Source organism: Tachysurus vachellii, chromosome 5, assembly GCF_030014155.1.
Source record: "Tachysurus vachellii isolate PV-2020 chromosome 5, HZAU_Pvac_v1, whole genome shotgun sequence".
Classification (NCBI taxonomy): Eukaryota; Metazoa; Chordata; class Actinopteri; order Siluriformes; family Bagridae; genus Tachysurus; species Tachysurus vachellii.
Window position 1 is genome coordinate 19,623,147 of NC_083464.1, and position 16,200 is coordinate 19,639,346.

General features: G+C 33.9%; 1 protein-coding gene across 1 annotated transcript; it reads right to left on the reverse strand.

Moving 5' to 3' along the window:
• Positions 1 to 4,095: 4,095 nt before the first annotated feature.
• ctsk (cathepsin K) lies at positions 4,096 to 7,895 on the reverse strand. The gene is made up of 8 exons (XM_060870248.1): positions 7,751 to 7,895; positions 7,270 to 7,403; positions 6,833 to 6,955; positions 5,925 to 6,074; positions 5,511 to 5,729; positions 4,839 to 5,004; positions 4,619 to 4,727; positions 4,096 to 4,484 (listed from the first exon to the last, which is right to left on the reverse strand). Exons 2-8 carry the CDS (start codon positions 7,396 to 7,398, stop codon positions 4,376 to 4,378), a joined length of 1,005 nt encoding a protein of 334 aa, XP_060726231.1. The 5' UTR covers positions 7,399 to 7,403; positions 7,751 to 7,895; the 3' UTR covers positions 4,096 to 4,375.
• Between the last annotated feature and the right edge of the window lie 8,305 nt (positions 7,896 to 16,200).

Consider the following 16,200-nt stretch of genomic DNA (forward strand, 5'->3'; position numbering starts at 1 on the left):
TATGACAGTAGCCCAGTGTCTAAAATCATGCAGATACTGTATAATTAATTTTCACATCAAACATCAGAAGAGATAAAATATGATCTTAGTAAATTGACTGGTTGAATAAAACTGAAGTGCTGATCTGCTTGGAATTTATCTCCCAACAGTCACTTAGAGTTTTCATAGAATAGTGCAAAAGACAGAAAACTGAGTTAGTAACAGTTGTGTAGTTGGAAACTTTTTGATGATGAGAGAGGCCAGAGAAGAATGGCCAGACTGGTTCAAAGTTTCAGAAAGGATAAATCATGTAACAACTCTTTACAACTGGAGTGAAAAAAGAACACCTTCAGGCCATCTCAGCAGAAGACTGCATCGGGTTCTATGCTTAACCGCCAAGAACAGGAATTTGAGACGATAGTTGACAGAGGTTCACGTAAACCATGTACTTTAAGCGATGAACCAGGAGGAAGCAAAACCTGACTAAGTCTGCCTAAATCATAGTCAACTTATACAATGGGTTATCATGTGTCAGATGAGATCATGAGATCATTTTCTCATTTTTTCTACAAACATGCAATTCTGTAATATGGACTAATGCAGTCAGATATATGTTTTTTCTCTATGTTTCAAATTTTCTCTATGTCTAAAATAGGAATAAACAGAAGTAGTTTATGATTACAGACATCTATGACCAAACACACCTACTGCTAGGCTAAATAAATAATATGTTACAATTGTCCAGTTGCACAGATGCACAATATGTGGCTAGGACTACTTAATTAAGTCCTTAGCTCTGTCTTTGTTCTATGGTTCAGAATTCTGCAGCTCCTGTTTTCTCTAGAACACCTTATACTGATCACATTTTTCCGGTTCTCCAGCAATTGCATTGGCTTCCAGTAAAATATATAGTTCAGTTTAAAATCCTGCTACTCACTTACTGTATAAGGCACTTCATAATCTTGCACCACAATACCTTACTCAACTTCTCCAGGTTTACACTCCTTCACATGCACTCAGATCTTCATCTTCAATTTCTCTTGTGGTACCTCGGATTCAACTTACTACTATAGGTGCCAGATCTTTTAGTTATGTTGCCCCCCACCTATGGAATTCTCTTCCCCTCGATGTTCGCAATAGCGAATGCTTGCTGACTTTTAAAACGCGTCTTAAGACTTATCTTTTTATACAGGCTTTCTTATAACATGTTTTATTGAGACTTAAATGCACTTTATATATTATATATATATATATATATATATATATGCTGTTTGTTTAAGTGTTTTGTCTTATGTAATGACCTGTATATTGCTTGTAAGGTGACCTTGGGTGTTCTGAAAGGCACCATGAAATAAAATGCATTATTATTATTATTATTATTATTATTATTATTATTATTATTATTATTATTATTATTATTATTATTATGTAGCACCATGATCCTGTAGAAACATTGTCTCATTTCGCTGTGTACTGTGTCAGCTATGGTTGAAATGACAATAAAAACTTGTTGACTTCACTTGACTTGATTAATATATCCATAAATGATCTGTGATAGCTAATTCCTTTGTAAACTCTACAAAACAGACTATTATTAAACTATAATTATAACTATAGTTATTGTTTAATCTAATTAGCTGATTTGTTGCTATCTCAGTATTCTCCATGGGAATTATAGCTCACATTGTGGTAATTACCATTGTATGCAGAGTTAAAATAATGTAGGACATTTTAGTTTAATAATAGAAACAAGTTTAAAAGTAATAATTTTAAATTTTATTCTATAATATAATAATATATATAATTTATTCTATAAGAAGGTTGCCATAAAGACTTTGGGTGTCTAATTGACTGTAATTTCATTCATTCATTCATGCGTTCATTTTCTACCGCTTATCCAAACTACCTCGGGCGTCATTGGGCATCAAGGCAGGATACACCCTGGACGGAGTGCCAACCCATCGCAGGGCACACACACTCTCATTCACTCACACACTACGGACAATTTTCCAGAGATGCCAATCAACCTACCATGCATGTCTTTGGACCGGGGGAGGAAACCGGAGTACGCAGAGGAAACCCCCGAGTCACGGGGACAACATGCAAACTCCACACACACAAGGCGGAGGCGGGAATCGAACCCCCAACCCTGGAGGTGTGAGGCAAACGTGCAAACCTCTAAGCCACCTTGCCCACCTGACTGTAATTTAAATAATTTACTTCATTTGATTTAAATTCTGAATATAGAAAATGTTAAATAGAAAACATTAATATTACTCATACAAGTTTTATTTACCTTTATTAAAGCCTGAGAAACAAAAAACCTAGAAGACAACTTTGTTAGACAACAAGCAGTGACGATAATTTCACATCTTCTACTTGTCTTTTTGATGATCAATTGTGATATCAGGATAATGGAAGTAATGTAATGAAAAAGTGGTACATTAAAAAAAATAAACAGAACACAATCATGTCAAGAGGTACAGGGGAAACTACAAAAGGAAGTGAAATCTGCAAGTTAGACTTCTGTCACGAGTTTCAGCCACTGAACATTCTGTTAAGATTAGTTGTGTTTGGAAAATTTGGCCATTTTGTTCAAAATGAAAAAATTTGAATTAGTCATGATTAGACACTTTTTAAGACATTACATAAATTTATTGTGTGTGTATGTGTGTGTATAGGAAAATGTACATCCTCAATGTAAACTCACTCACTCACTCACAGCTGACAGATGATTCTACACAAGGTGAACAAATATATTTTGTGCATGTCATGTTTGAAAGGGAAGAAACTGGATAGGCTAATAAATGCACAATACAAACCATATCATGTAATGAATTCAATCCTGGGTGAAAAAAAGTTTTTATAATATGGGAAATACCCCAGTCAGAAAACCTAACACAAATGAGGCATATAGTGTTTCAGACCATTTTGTCATTCAAAACTATGTATTTTTGACATTTGCTGTATTTATTAACCTACAACCAAGACCAAAGTTTTACAGATTATAGATAAAGAAGCTGTAAAGACTATACAAAAAAGACAATACAAAAGATACAAAAAAGACAATACACAAAAGACAATAAACAGAAACAGTGCTGATCAGTGTAAATATTGTATGTTCAACAATATTGTGTGCAGTAATACTTGAATGAACACAGTGATATAGAAGCAGGTCCCTGAGATAATGTAAAGAATTATGCAAAACGGCAAATGACTGAAATGTTAGACAGCATGTGCAAAGAGCAAAAAAGTGTGCAACAACAGCAGGTAAACAGGTTGATGGATATATAGGAAGTGTGTGTATTTGGTGTAGGTCTGTGCAGTCCATTCAGTTGATGTGCGTGTGTATGTTGTGCTCAGAACAGTTCGGTTTAGTTATTAAGGAGCCTGATGGCTTGTGGGAAGAAACTGTTATCCAGGTTAAGCACTATGCTTGTGAGTATAACTCTCTGAGCTTTAGCTTATAACTTCAGGAGATCAGGGTGTGGACTGTGTCTTATAGTTCCATTTTTATTTTTGTCATGTTCATTTCAGTTTTGCATTTCTTTATTTTTTTGCCTCTATGTTGGGGTTGAGCTGAGCGTCCTCTAGTGTGGCAGCAATTTCACCTTTGTACATTTGCCTGTATTGTGTATTACTCAGAATTTGTTTGTTTGCCTGCTTCATTTCTTAATTAATTTTTGTTTATTTCTATTTTTTTGTTCATTTTGTTCAGTGGTTTGTATGAGTGTGCATGCCTACATCTGTTCCAGGCCTGTAACATAGTATCTCATAATCAAATACTGTGACTCTACCTACATTGCAAGATGGACTGTTTTGTATGCAGTGTGTTTTTGGAATTAATTATTAAAATAAATATATTATTATTTCCCAAATCAAAAAACTGATATTTATATTTGGGAACAATAATCACCTAATCAACTCTTATTAGTTTTAATTTGTTTTTTGAGTTACATTTTGAGTTACAATCCAGAAAGATCCAAAATGTTTCCTTGCCATGATTTCAAACTTTCGAACTTGGGATGCTGTGTTGCCTGTAGTCAAAATGTCATAATGTCATCTGCCATAACATTCCTGTGTTAAACCATACAACATAAATTATTCCACATCAAATCCTTACCAGAGGAATTTATTTATTTACTGATATGTTTAACTGGCTACAGTACATACTGTATAAACCATAAATAGATCAACTGTTCACAGAAAAATTCCATGTTAATGTATACTGAAATTACATTTTAATAACTCAAGGAACCAAAAAACAAAAAAAACAAAACAACAACAGCAACATTTCTTATGTGTTTTCCTGTGTTCTGAAAAGCAGGTGTGTGCCTCAGCCCTGTATGTCTTTACTTAGTGTCAGTGGTTGGTTCTTTTGGTAAGTTAAACAGGCCTAAAAAGATTTCATTACAGGGAAACTGGCCAGGTTGGCAATTCCACAGGCATTATTACGGTTACGGGCCATCAGGACATAACCTTTATTTCCCCACTCCTCACCCCAACTGTAAAAGAAGCAAAATAAAGATAAGAAGGTATATAGGTAAGCAGGGAGTAAGAAATAATTCAATAAATAAGCTTTTCAAAATGTAAAAGATGGTAAATGTGTAAAGTAAATCAAGAGTTCTATGTAACCCACCTGTTTTTAACAATCCAGTATTTTTTCCCCTTTGGTGTGGCACCATATCCCACAGCCAGCACAGCATGGTTGATATTTTCCTTGTCACAGTTTGGATCATAATAGACTCCTACGAGAAAGAACATATGAAGCTGTGTATCAAATGAAGTGACATAGCCTCTGTCTTTAATAAGGCTTTGTTAATGCATGATTAACATTACGTTTTGTTTTTGACACTCACCTTTCTTGTAAAACTGGAAAGTTGACTGCATGGCATCAATGCCTACAGAAACTGGGCCAACTTTAGCAACAGCAGATGCCAGTGCATATTCGCTTCCTTTCTTTACTTCCTTAAATCCTCGGCACTCAGCTGCCTTCCCAGATTTATTATATGCACACTGTTGGTCCTGCAGAGGGCAGTGTTCCCACAAACATGAGAATCAAAACGACGGAAAGACTAAAGAACACTGATCACCTGCATTTACTATGTAATCTGATATGGTCATCAAATATCTGTTTGTATGATGGAAATCATGAAAATAAACTCTCAGAAACCCTGATAAATTTAACCCCAGTGTTTGAAAATGAAAGATCATAAACTTGAGTTTTGAATTACTGGAATTGTAAAAGCCTTTATATACTAATTTACCAAAGATATACATCACCATAATCTACAGTTAGCAATATTGTAATCTAATTTAAATGAATTCATTAATATTCTCTTTGAATACCGAACATTTGTGTGTTGTAAATTAAAAGAAAATCACTGCCAAATTGCTTTAATAGAAGAAGAAATACACATCTTTGAGCATGACCTTACAAAAATGATCATCTTTTGTGAGGGACTGCTCTTCTTTATGTTTAAAGCTATGCATCACTTTCTATTTCATTTCTATGCAGAAGAGTGGCATACCTGTCCCACATAGGGATAAGCCTCCTCAGAATCAATACCTCTGTTGTTTTTAACGTAATTAAAAGCATTGGTCATGTATCCACCACCGCAGCCATCATTCTCAGTCACACAGTCCACCAGGTTCTGAGGGCTGAGGTTTACCAATTTGCCTGTGGTCTTCATTAGCTGACCTTCTAAAGCACCAACTGAGCTGAAGGCCCAACAGGAGCCACAAGAGCCCTTAAAAAGAAGAATGTTCAGAAAAAAGCTTTTTATACATGCACATATCTCTGTGTAAAAGCATCAACTCAGGTCAAAAGAAAACATAGCATTGAAACCTTAAACTGTCAAACTATACCAGGACTAGGATTCTATCTACTAAGCTTCTGTCAGAGGACAGCATGGTTAGAGGTCTTCGATACCACAATCTCTTACCTGGTTCCTGATAGGGGTAACATATCCAAGTTTTCGGTAATCAATGGATTTGGGAAGTTTACCCACTGAGTCTCCAGTATAGGCATTCATAGGATCACTGTCCATAGGAACCTGAAGACCCAGCAATTTCTCAGCTACTTCTTCTGTTGTCTAACAGGGAGAGATGAATGGTTAAATACTGTTTAAGAATACAGAGTACAAAATATACACAATATACAGTCACAGTTATGCTCAACCTAACAGTAACTTGAATAATGTTAATTGTATTTGATACAGTGTTTAGCAGATTATCAATGTAAACAAAGGAATAAGAGCTTCAAAAAAACCGTCTATCATTACGTAAAGGAATAAACAATGTAGGGTCAGTACCATCCAGAACCATTCAATGTTTATCATTGCTTACTAACACTAAATTTTGAGCAGAACTGGGTAAGTTTAAAATGTATTAAAGTATTAAAGCAAAATCTTAATCAGAAGTATTATTTGAAGCTCTGCTATAGGAATCATGTCAAAAATTAAATAAAAAAGGATTGGATTATCCTTAGTTTCCATTTTAATGATCTGTAGTTATGCATATTTCTTCTTTTGTTCTGTTCCTTACAGTCCATGTTGGCAACTGACAGCTTTTCTGGTAACAGTATATGCTGTACTTTGACATATTAAATCTTTTAGAAAGACATTGACTTCCAAAAGGCCTAAGACCACTTCCTCTTAACTATCTCAGCCTGCTCTCACTTCCTTGTTAACAGGTGCAGAGAAAGAGAGCCTTTCAGACTACAATAAATAACTAACAAAATAATAAGAAATTTTAAGAGTTTTGTTGAAAATAAAAGATGTGAAATCTCAAACCAAATTATGTGTAATGTTAATGCTTTTAATGACAGTGGGTTTAAAAAAATTATATTAACCATGTCTCCAAGATGGTTCATGCCTAGTTCATAGGAGTGTAGGCCCAGCTCATACTCTTGGTTATGGCTCTCAATCAGCCTCATGTTCTTCTCCCAGACAGCCCTACGAATTGCCTCCTCACCCTAACATGCACAAATACAAAGTGATTAGTTTTGTACATGATTACCATTTGTATATTACTATATTTGATGCAATGGCAAAATCGTAATAATCTGAGGATATAAAACAGATATAAAAAATGGGTCAAGAATTATCAGCAGAACAAGAATTATACTACATTTTGCATAACAACTTGATAGTATGTCTATTTATTCACTACTGACAGTGAATAAACAGACATGCTATTTTATCCATACGAAGATTACAGAATTACAGATTAATTACAGAATTACAGATTATTATTAATTACAGATTAATACAGAATAGAGTAACTTACCAGGCCATTATATTCCTTCCTATGAGTATGTTTCCAATTTTCCCATGATGCGTCTAGCGCTACAGAATCCAGAAGATGACTTACTGCAGATCCCAGCAGCAGGAATAACACTAACCCATATTTCAACATAGTGACTGCAGGGAAACAAGCAAACAGTCACGAGATCACTGAGAGTCACAGACAGATCACAGACATACAGACACTTTGTCCAGATAGATCTGATCACAGGCGACAACAACTCTGACATTTTATCATAGTGTATATATTTCTCTTTATTTAATCTCTAGAGAGGAAGAACAAAGAAATCTTTGTATGTATAAAGGAAAGTGAAAGTGAGGTAAAGCCCAGTTGAGAAGACGACTAAGTCAAATAGTCAGAAAAAACGCTCAAATGTAAAAGCTTTTTTTTTCTTTCTTTTTTTCTTTTTTTTTTTCCCCCAAGAAAGGAAACGAATTTAGGACCGAATTTAAACTTGTCATACCTTAACGTGAGCTCGAGACAAATCGCTTCAGTTGCAGGGACGGTTTTAACTCGGTCTGAAACTGTTGAGCATATAACAGCTTTATATACTAAAGCTTTGAGGAAGTGTTCATTTTACAAAAGAAGAAAAAAAGGAGGGAAGGTTTCAAGGCCAATTCCAGCCCAGTTTTATGATGTCAGGTGTCGAGTTACAGGATAAGGAAACTCAACAGGGAATTTTGTAGTCTATTTCCTAATGCTATTTCATATACTGTACACTATAAAATCTGTAGAACCCTAGTGATCATGATGTACCTATAAACAGTTTTAAATTATTGCTCAGTTTCAGCTAATAATAATATTGTTCTGAATTAACTTTTTAAATATTATATACACTGTAAAACACAATAGCCTCATAAACTCATCTGATCTTAATTTTTTCTCTTTAATTTCAGCTAACAAGCTTTGGATTTTGAAACTTTTTTATACAAAGTTAGGCCTTGTCTTAACCACTTGTTATGTTCAAATTGAGTTTTTAAGGCAAAAGGTTGAACTTTGATTTCTAAGGGAAACCATCTTAAAATGTTTTACAGTGTACTATCAAATAATATAAGTTAATCCATATACAAAGAAATTACACTATTAATGTTAGTTTGAAATTGTTAACAGGTTTTTATGGAAAGGTTAGGAAAATCATACAGTACGTATATGGGTTTTCATTTGAATTAAATGTATAAACAATGCGTCAAACAGTAATTTAGTTTCATGCAATTGCAACACAATTAATCATAAATTATATTTTCTTGTGAAGTGATTATTATCTACATAAAATCATTGGGCCTTTATATATAAAATGATGCTAAGCTGGCAACAGGCTTTCACAACAGATTAACATTTATGTTCTTCATAGAGAATATTAAACAATTTTAAAGAATTAGTCTACATATCACTCTCCATCTCACACACACCTTTAATATATTATATTATATTATATTATTTTATATTATATTATATTATATTATATTATATTATATTATATTATATTATTCATCTTCATTCACTTCACTTCTCATGCCCCCATTGACAATTTATCTTAGCCAATCTATCCACCTACTGGAATAAATCTTTTTGAGGTGGGATGAAGCCAGAAACCTGGAGGAATCTCAGGATTGAACCAAGATCTTTGGATTTACAGGGGCCATCTATGTGCTGTGCCTATATTATCATTATTATTATTATTATTATTATTATTATTATTATTATTATTATTATTCTTGTTATTATTATTATTTTTATTATTATTATTATTATTATTATTATTATTATTATTATTATTATTATTATTATTATTATTATCATTACATGCTATACTTGCTTCCCTATATAAACATAACATAAGTTGAACTTGCTTCCCTCTCTTAGTCAGCACCTTGAGGCAGTACGTCTGTTCCTTACTCAGCATGTAAGGTATATTTGAACGCTGTCTCGTGATGTTTCTAAAAGACATACTGATGGCCATGACTTACATAGACATGCTTAATGGGCAATTCCCTTTTTGTGCATAGCTGCATGTCATGTGCATGTTAGTCACAAATACACCACATTCCATAAATGATCATAATAAAAATAGCACTGCCTGGGAAGACAGTAACATGGGATCATATACAAAAAAAAAGTATATTTACAGCTTTTAATAATATACTCTAAAATCTAGATTTACATCTAGAGATAATATTTTTGTACCTGATACATCTGTCTTTTGAGAACTGTGTATAAAAAATATCAGCACTTATATGTAATTAGCATTTCCAAAGATCAAATCCTGTTGTTTCTATTACCCATAAAGACAAATGGCATAAATGAATTCATACTATGTGTAAGCCTGTAAATGATGCATTCAATCAATCATTATTGTAGATTTGTGTGCAGGATTGACTGTGGGTAAGAGTGTGCAAAAGAACATGGTGAAGCTTTTGCTAAAATACACTCTCATGACCACTCTGTGTAATGAAACAAGACCAAAGCTCCATGCATCAGAAGTAGTCCAGGCAGATTAACAGTCAAGAAGAGGTTATATAGGTCACAGGAAATTGTAAAAAAGCCTTTGCATTCCAGACTGAATAAATAAGCATCCATTACTTTTGGTCTAAGATCTAGATGTAGAACTGAATGCCATGGTCTGATTTCCAAAGCACTTATTATGTAATATTTTTCCAAATGTAGGAACAAAACAGTGATCATTAGTTTTAGAGTAAATTTGATTTGTTTCTGCAGTATGCATATACAGTATACACATCTAATACATATATTTAAAAGCTGTTAATTTTTAACAAATAATTCTGCTGTTGGTCTGTGTGTGTGTGTGTGTGTGTGTGTGTGTGTGTGTGTGTGTGTGTGTGTGTGTGTGTGTGTGTGTGTGTGTGTGTGTCTTTTGCCACCAACAAAACAGTACATCTATTTGTTAAATGACATTTAGTTTTCGGTAGGTTTTATTATCCAGGAACTTATTTGATAAAAGTGCATATATTTTGCTATTATTTCTTGAAAAATAAAATGTTCATTTTTTTAAGTTAGTATTGTGTATTATACTGTATAATGATCAATTAATTTAATATGTTTTTCACACAAAATAATACGTCACTATGGTACCAAGTCCGCTGTGACATCATGTGCCAGAAATATATAAAGAGGAACACTGTTCACAAGTTTACTGACAAGGTAGTCTTAAAACTTTCATGCAATTGAAACATCAGTTCTGTAATTATGGCAAGGTTACTATTTTAAAACTACAAGAAGTGTAAACATGTAATAGACCACCAAACCTGCTGAAACAAGTACAAAACCTGATCCCCTGTGCAACTGGAAAAGAAACAATGTAAAGCTACTGTATATCTTCCTTTTCTTTCCACATATCCAAGCATGAGGATGCTGTAAGCCCTCAATGAATGCATTCTCGACTTTTAAAGGTTTAGCTGGTGGATCCAAAGTCATCCTAATGTGAATTTATCTCTTTTGAGGCACAGATGATAGCAATATATACTCAAAGCATTTTATTCATTTGTGTCTATGTCTGCTAAATTGCTACTGTTGAGACATTTTATCCACCCTTTTATCTGACATCACCTACAAGTAGATGAGATCCGGGACCAGGATTCAAACAGTAGTCCATAGCTACAATTGCTGAGTGATCACTGCTCATCACTAAGCGTTTGGAATTTAGTATATTATGCTTAGTAACATAATAAAGTCATTTTTGTCACTTTTTTAACACTCTTGTAACAACATAATACATTTTAATGTGTAATTTTACTTAGTTACTAAACAATTTTATAGTAGGTTGATAGTGTAATAATTTGCCATTGATGACTTGAATAACTGAATAATGATTTAAGAGATGTTTAAGGTAAACCTTAAAGAAACATATGTCAAGTTCACATCTGGACATTCCATGAGTTTACCAAATCTTTAGAGACGTCTCTGAAAAATTAGGATATGGAATTTTAACTGGTTCATTCCTCAATGAACCAAATGTTGTACATATGTGGTCTAAGTTCATCCTATTTCATACAAGTTTCACTATTATGACTCTCTCCCTGTTTCACTTAGAGCTGTAAAGAGCAGGCAACATGTGTTTCCTGTTATTATACCACATTTTAGTGTATCCAGGGCATATTCTTCATTATAATCACATGACTGATCATATGACAGGTCATGAGACTTTTAAGGCCTACATTTTGCAGCCTGTTGTTTGTGAGAAATGAAACTTAACTTCTTGCTTTTGGTGGTAGTTACATACTATATCCAGATTTGCCAGATTTACACAGACCATTCATTTCAGTGTGCATTTTGGTTATGCTCTGTTTTAGCAAGGTTTGAATCATTACACTGTCTGAAAGATTTCCAATACATTTTACAACTTCCACAGTACATGTATCACTGTCTAAATTTCTGGTAACGTCATTTAAATGCTGTGATAATGATCAAAAGATCTAAATCACATTTCATAATGATAAAGAACAACAAAATACTTGTTTACCCATCGAATATTTTATAAAGAGCCCTGAACATCTGCCTCAAGAACAGATTAAGTGCTTCATAACCACATATCATGTGTCTATTTGTATGCCGTTCTTATAAGGCAGGATACATCTATTAATGACAGATGTTGATAAATGGAGAAAAGCTGTTAGCTAGAAATATATAGCAATATAGTATAAAATCTATAGAAAATACAGACTACATTATAATTGTGTGCAATAACAACTGAGCGTGGTGGTGAAAGCAACAACATTTCATTGTTTTTATCAGTGAAATCATGAGAAGTGTAAACCTAAAAATGGGCATGTAGACAGTTCCTGTTCCACTGCTTTTTGTTAAATATAATGTACCATTACAAACACAATTTGTCACTTACACACATTAGGAAATATGGCTGTGAATCCCAAAAAAAAACTCTCTGCACAAATGTAGTCCAGGTTAAATGGAAACAGCTAACTAGCTGTTGTAAATCCACAGGTTTTTCCCATATATTTTATGATTGGATGAAGAGTGTTGAGAGAGACAATAATTATGCTGGCTAAAAAACCCCAAAGCTCCTACAGACTTACAATAAATGTTCAGAGCCTGGCGCCAAATGTTCATAGTTTTGAAACTTAATCTGTCAAAACTCATACATACTCCTGTGTGAGCAAAGCCAGAAGCCCTGCTTCTCTCCATCTCACTCTGTCAGTCTAGCTCTAACAAAGAATCTCAATTCATTATCACTCTGTCAATGCCACATACTCTCTACGTCCAAATCTCTATCATTTTACCACTAACACAAACACTCTGTCCGTGTTTTTGTCCTTCAGTCTACCTGTGTCACTTGCTCATTCCTTCTGCCTTTCTACGAATAACACCCTCTCTTCATCTAGCTACTTGTATTGCTCTATTTGGCATCTGTTATTTTACTAGTACCTGCCTGTTTATCTTTCTGAATGTTTGTCAATCTTTCTTTATACCAGATATTCAGTTTCAACCATTCAGAAGGGCTTTTTCAACTCAACATCAAATTTTGTGGTGACAAATTTTACCTATCTACTTATATATGTATAAACATTATTTGCTTGTTTGTGAAGCATTGTTGATTTTAGTTTTAACTGCATTACAAATTTGACAGTAACAACAGACAATAAATCAATATATAATAGAAACTACCTATAATCTAACCCCATAAATACCCTGGTGGGGCTAGGGTGACAGGTGAGAGCTCTATTAAACTCTCTCTGGGTTTCTACAATTTGGTGCCAATAGGAGCAGTTCATGCAGCCTACACAGCATAGAGATGACCAACTTAAAGCATACTGTATAGACAATTCATCCCTCTTGGAACAAAAAAGAATTCATTAGCAATATTTCAGAGAAACACAATGATCCCAAGAACACCATACCCACAGTGAGCCATGTGGTTGGGAGCAGTATGATATGGGACTGCTTCTCTACAAATAGTGCTGGGGCATTAAATAAGAACCAGGACATATTAGAGGAGAATTCATAGACCAATAAAATCAATCTGGGGAAAAGGTCTTGCATGGCTTAGTCAATCTACTGACTTGAATCCCATTTAAATTTTTATAGAGGATTATGAAATTTCAAGCCATCAGAGAGAAACTTGTTGAACTTAAGATAATTAGTCGAGAGGAATGGGCCAAAACTGAACCACAATGCTGCCAAAATGCTAATTACTACAGTAAGTCTCAATGCTAGAATTGCAACATTGCATCAAAGTACTAATACAAGTATTTTTTTGGTGTCAAAAAACCTTTTGCCTATCAATTTATTTTTTTAAACATATATATATATATATATATCTTTAACAATATATTTGTGTCATTTTTTTTAAGGTTGTGCACATGATTTTTGTTATTTAATCAACATGGCAGATCTTACACACCAAAGGATTTGTGTGAAATTCTGCTTGAAAAACTGCTTCTGAAGTGAATCAGGTCAGGTCAGGTCAGTGTCAGGTCAGTGTCAGGTAAGTTTGCCCATCGAGACATAATTATTTGGTCTCGAAATGATTGTGCTTTTTGACATTAACAAACTTCTTCATAGAGAGTTTGTTCCTCTGGTCAGCTCTTACCTGTCTATAGCATCATGAAAAAACATTGTGACAATGCACCCGCACACACACACACACACACACACACACACACTGTTTATAAATACATAAATAACAGAGGCTGTGTTGCTTTCAATGCAGTGCAGATGTCACCCTGTTGAGGATTAAGTGTACTATAAAGCAGTGCAGACAACACAGTATCCATTGCCCTTAGAACCAAGGGACATTTACATCCTCTGCACATTCACGATTTTTGATGATACAGTACCATCTGGCATGTGATCATGGGATTGATGGGATTTAGGCCAACTCTGGGGTTTGTCTTACCTCTTTAGAGGTTGAATCTTAAATGTCTGGGTCAATGGAGAGGCAAGAATAACATGCGACTGGAAACAGTTGTATAAACAATAGTACTCAGGGTAGCATAGTAAATGACACTTCTGGTGACTTCAATTTCTCTTTCAGCAGCACTATGTGCTGTTCTTTATATTTTATATAATTATGAATAAAACATATTTCATAAAATGTTTTTAATAAACCCTAAATACAATTAAAGGTATCTTTAACCTGAAATTTGTTAAAGCACAATTATTTTGTGTTTAGAATTTTATTACATTCATTGTAGGCCTTTTATCCTGTGTCTTTTATTTACACATATAAGCCTGTTTCTGTTAGTAATGTTATCATCTTTATGGTGTTAGATGTTAAACTCTGATTTGATGGCCTTAGATGCTCAAATCTAAAATTGCTAAACAAATTTTATCCTTTTTTTCTGTAAATAACTTTCTGTATTTAATATCTGTAAAAAACACTACTTTCATTTAAACTTTATTTACACATGTGAAAGAAAAAAAAAACCAGCACATATCAAGAGTAATGATATTAATTTGTAAAAACAAATGCTCTCTAAATACCAAGTTAAGGCCTGTAGAGGGCTGCATGACAAATTTCTGCTACAAGAATCTGGTTGTCTGGTTGTCTAAATGCCCAAGAAAGGCTGATTCTGACAGATTTTTGTTTGCTGTAAAATGTATTTTTGGCTTAAAACAATTAATTGATATATGACAATATATTCTCAGTACTGCTCCTTATTTCCCTTCAGAGGCCAGATTTTAACCAAAACTTACACAGTAAAACTCTATTACACTATATTGCCTTCCCTACTAAAAGCAGCCTATAAATTATTATTCATTATCACTATTATAATTCACAAAAATCTCTTTTTTTACCCCCATTGATTTATCTTTATTCTAGTTATTCTTATTACCTTTGTCCTCGTCACAGTAGATCTGGTGCCTATCTCAGGAACATTGCCTGTGAGGTGTGAACACACCTTAAATCAGTCCATTTGAAAGGTACAACAGATACACACATTCACACACTAATTAACATCTTGGAACAATTTAGCATAGCTACACCACCTACCAGCATGAAACTGGAGAACGTGTAAGAAACCCATGCCCACTTGAGGAGATCATATGAAACTCCATACAGAGAGTAACATGAACTCAGAACCTAGCTGGAAACCCTGGACCCAACCCAATAAATCTTGATTCTTTTTCCTTTTATAGCAAAATATCAAACCTTTTATCTCACACTCACTTTTGCATGTTTACATTTATATACCTACAATGAATTCTTGTATGTATATAAATGGTGGGTAATTAAGTGGGTATATTATGGTGTATTATGGTAATTAAGTGGGTATATACTGAGCTGCCATTTAAAGTGAGCATACCAGTTGCACAAGAACATCAAATTATACAGTAAAAACTGTATGCAATTTTTTTTCCTTTTAACAAAAAATCCTATGGAATGTAGCTCCAAGAAATAACTATATCTAACCTCAAGCATATGTAGTCCTACCAATGTAGGATTTGGTATTTAGGGTAACCATGCTACCAGTCTATTATGGCTTAACATAATTATTACAAGCCTAAATTTGGGATGTAACTATTTGGATGTAATGGAAACTGGGTTATGTAGAAAGGGCTCTAAATGATAATGAGATTTTGTAGAAAGCCTTTTTTTCTTGCCTGGAGCATCTGGCATGTATGTGGAAATGTGAGATATAGCCATATGGTTTATTACAGAATCCTAGAGAAATGTTACTCAACCCTACCATCAAATGGTCCAAGTGCCCACGACTGTTGGGAACCAAGAAGCCTTTTGTATGTTTGATAAACCAAATAAGTAATTCAGCAGTATATTTAATGGGATACAAATGGAAAACAGAGTTCTCAAGAGTTAGTTTTTGTTTTTGATTTCTTCATTAACAACAGCCAATATATTTGTTTTACTAAAATCCCATAAGATTGATTGACACTCTATACGTATAAACAGTGAACTGGGGGGACACTGGGATTGTTTAA

What these genes read in the sequence shown, in the direction of transcription:
- ctsk (XM_060870248.1), bottom strand. Translation starts at nt 7,398, where the DNA reads ATGTTGAAATATGGGTTAGTGTTATTCCTGCTGCTGGGATCTGCAGTA. An exon ending in GGAAGGAATATAATGGCCTG is followed by an intron (nt 6,956 to 7,269) that starts GTAAGTTACTCT and finishes TGTGCATGTTAG; the next exon opens with GGTGAGGAGGCAATTCGTAG. An exon ending in TTACCCCTATCAGGAACCAG is followed by an intron (nt 5,730 to 5,924) that starts GTAAGAGATTGT and finishes CTTCTTTTTAAG; the next exon opens with GGCTCTTGTGGCTCCTGTTG.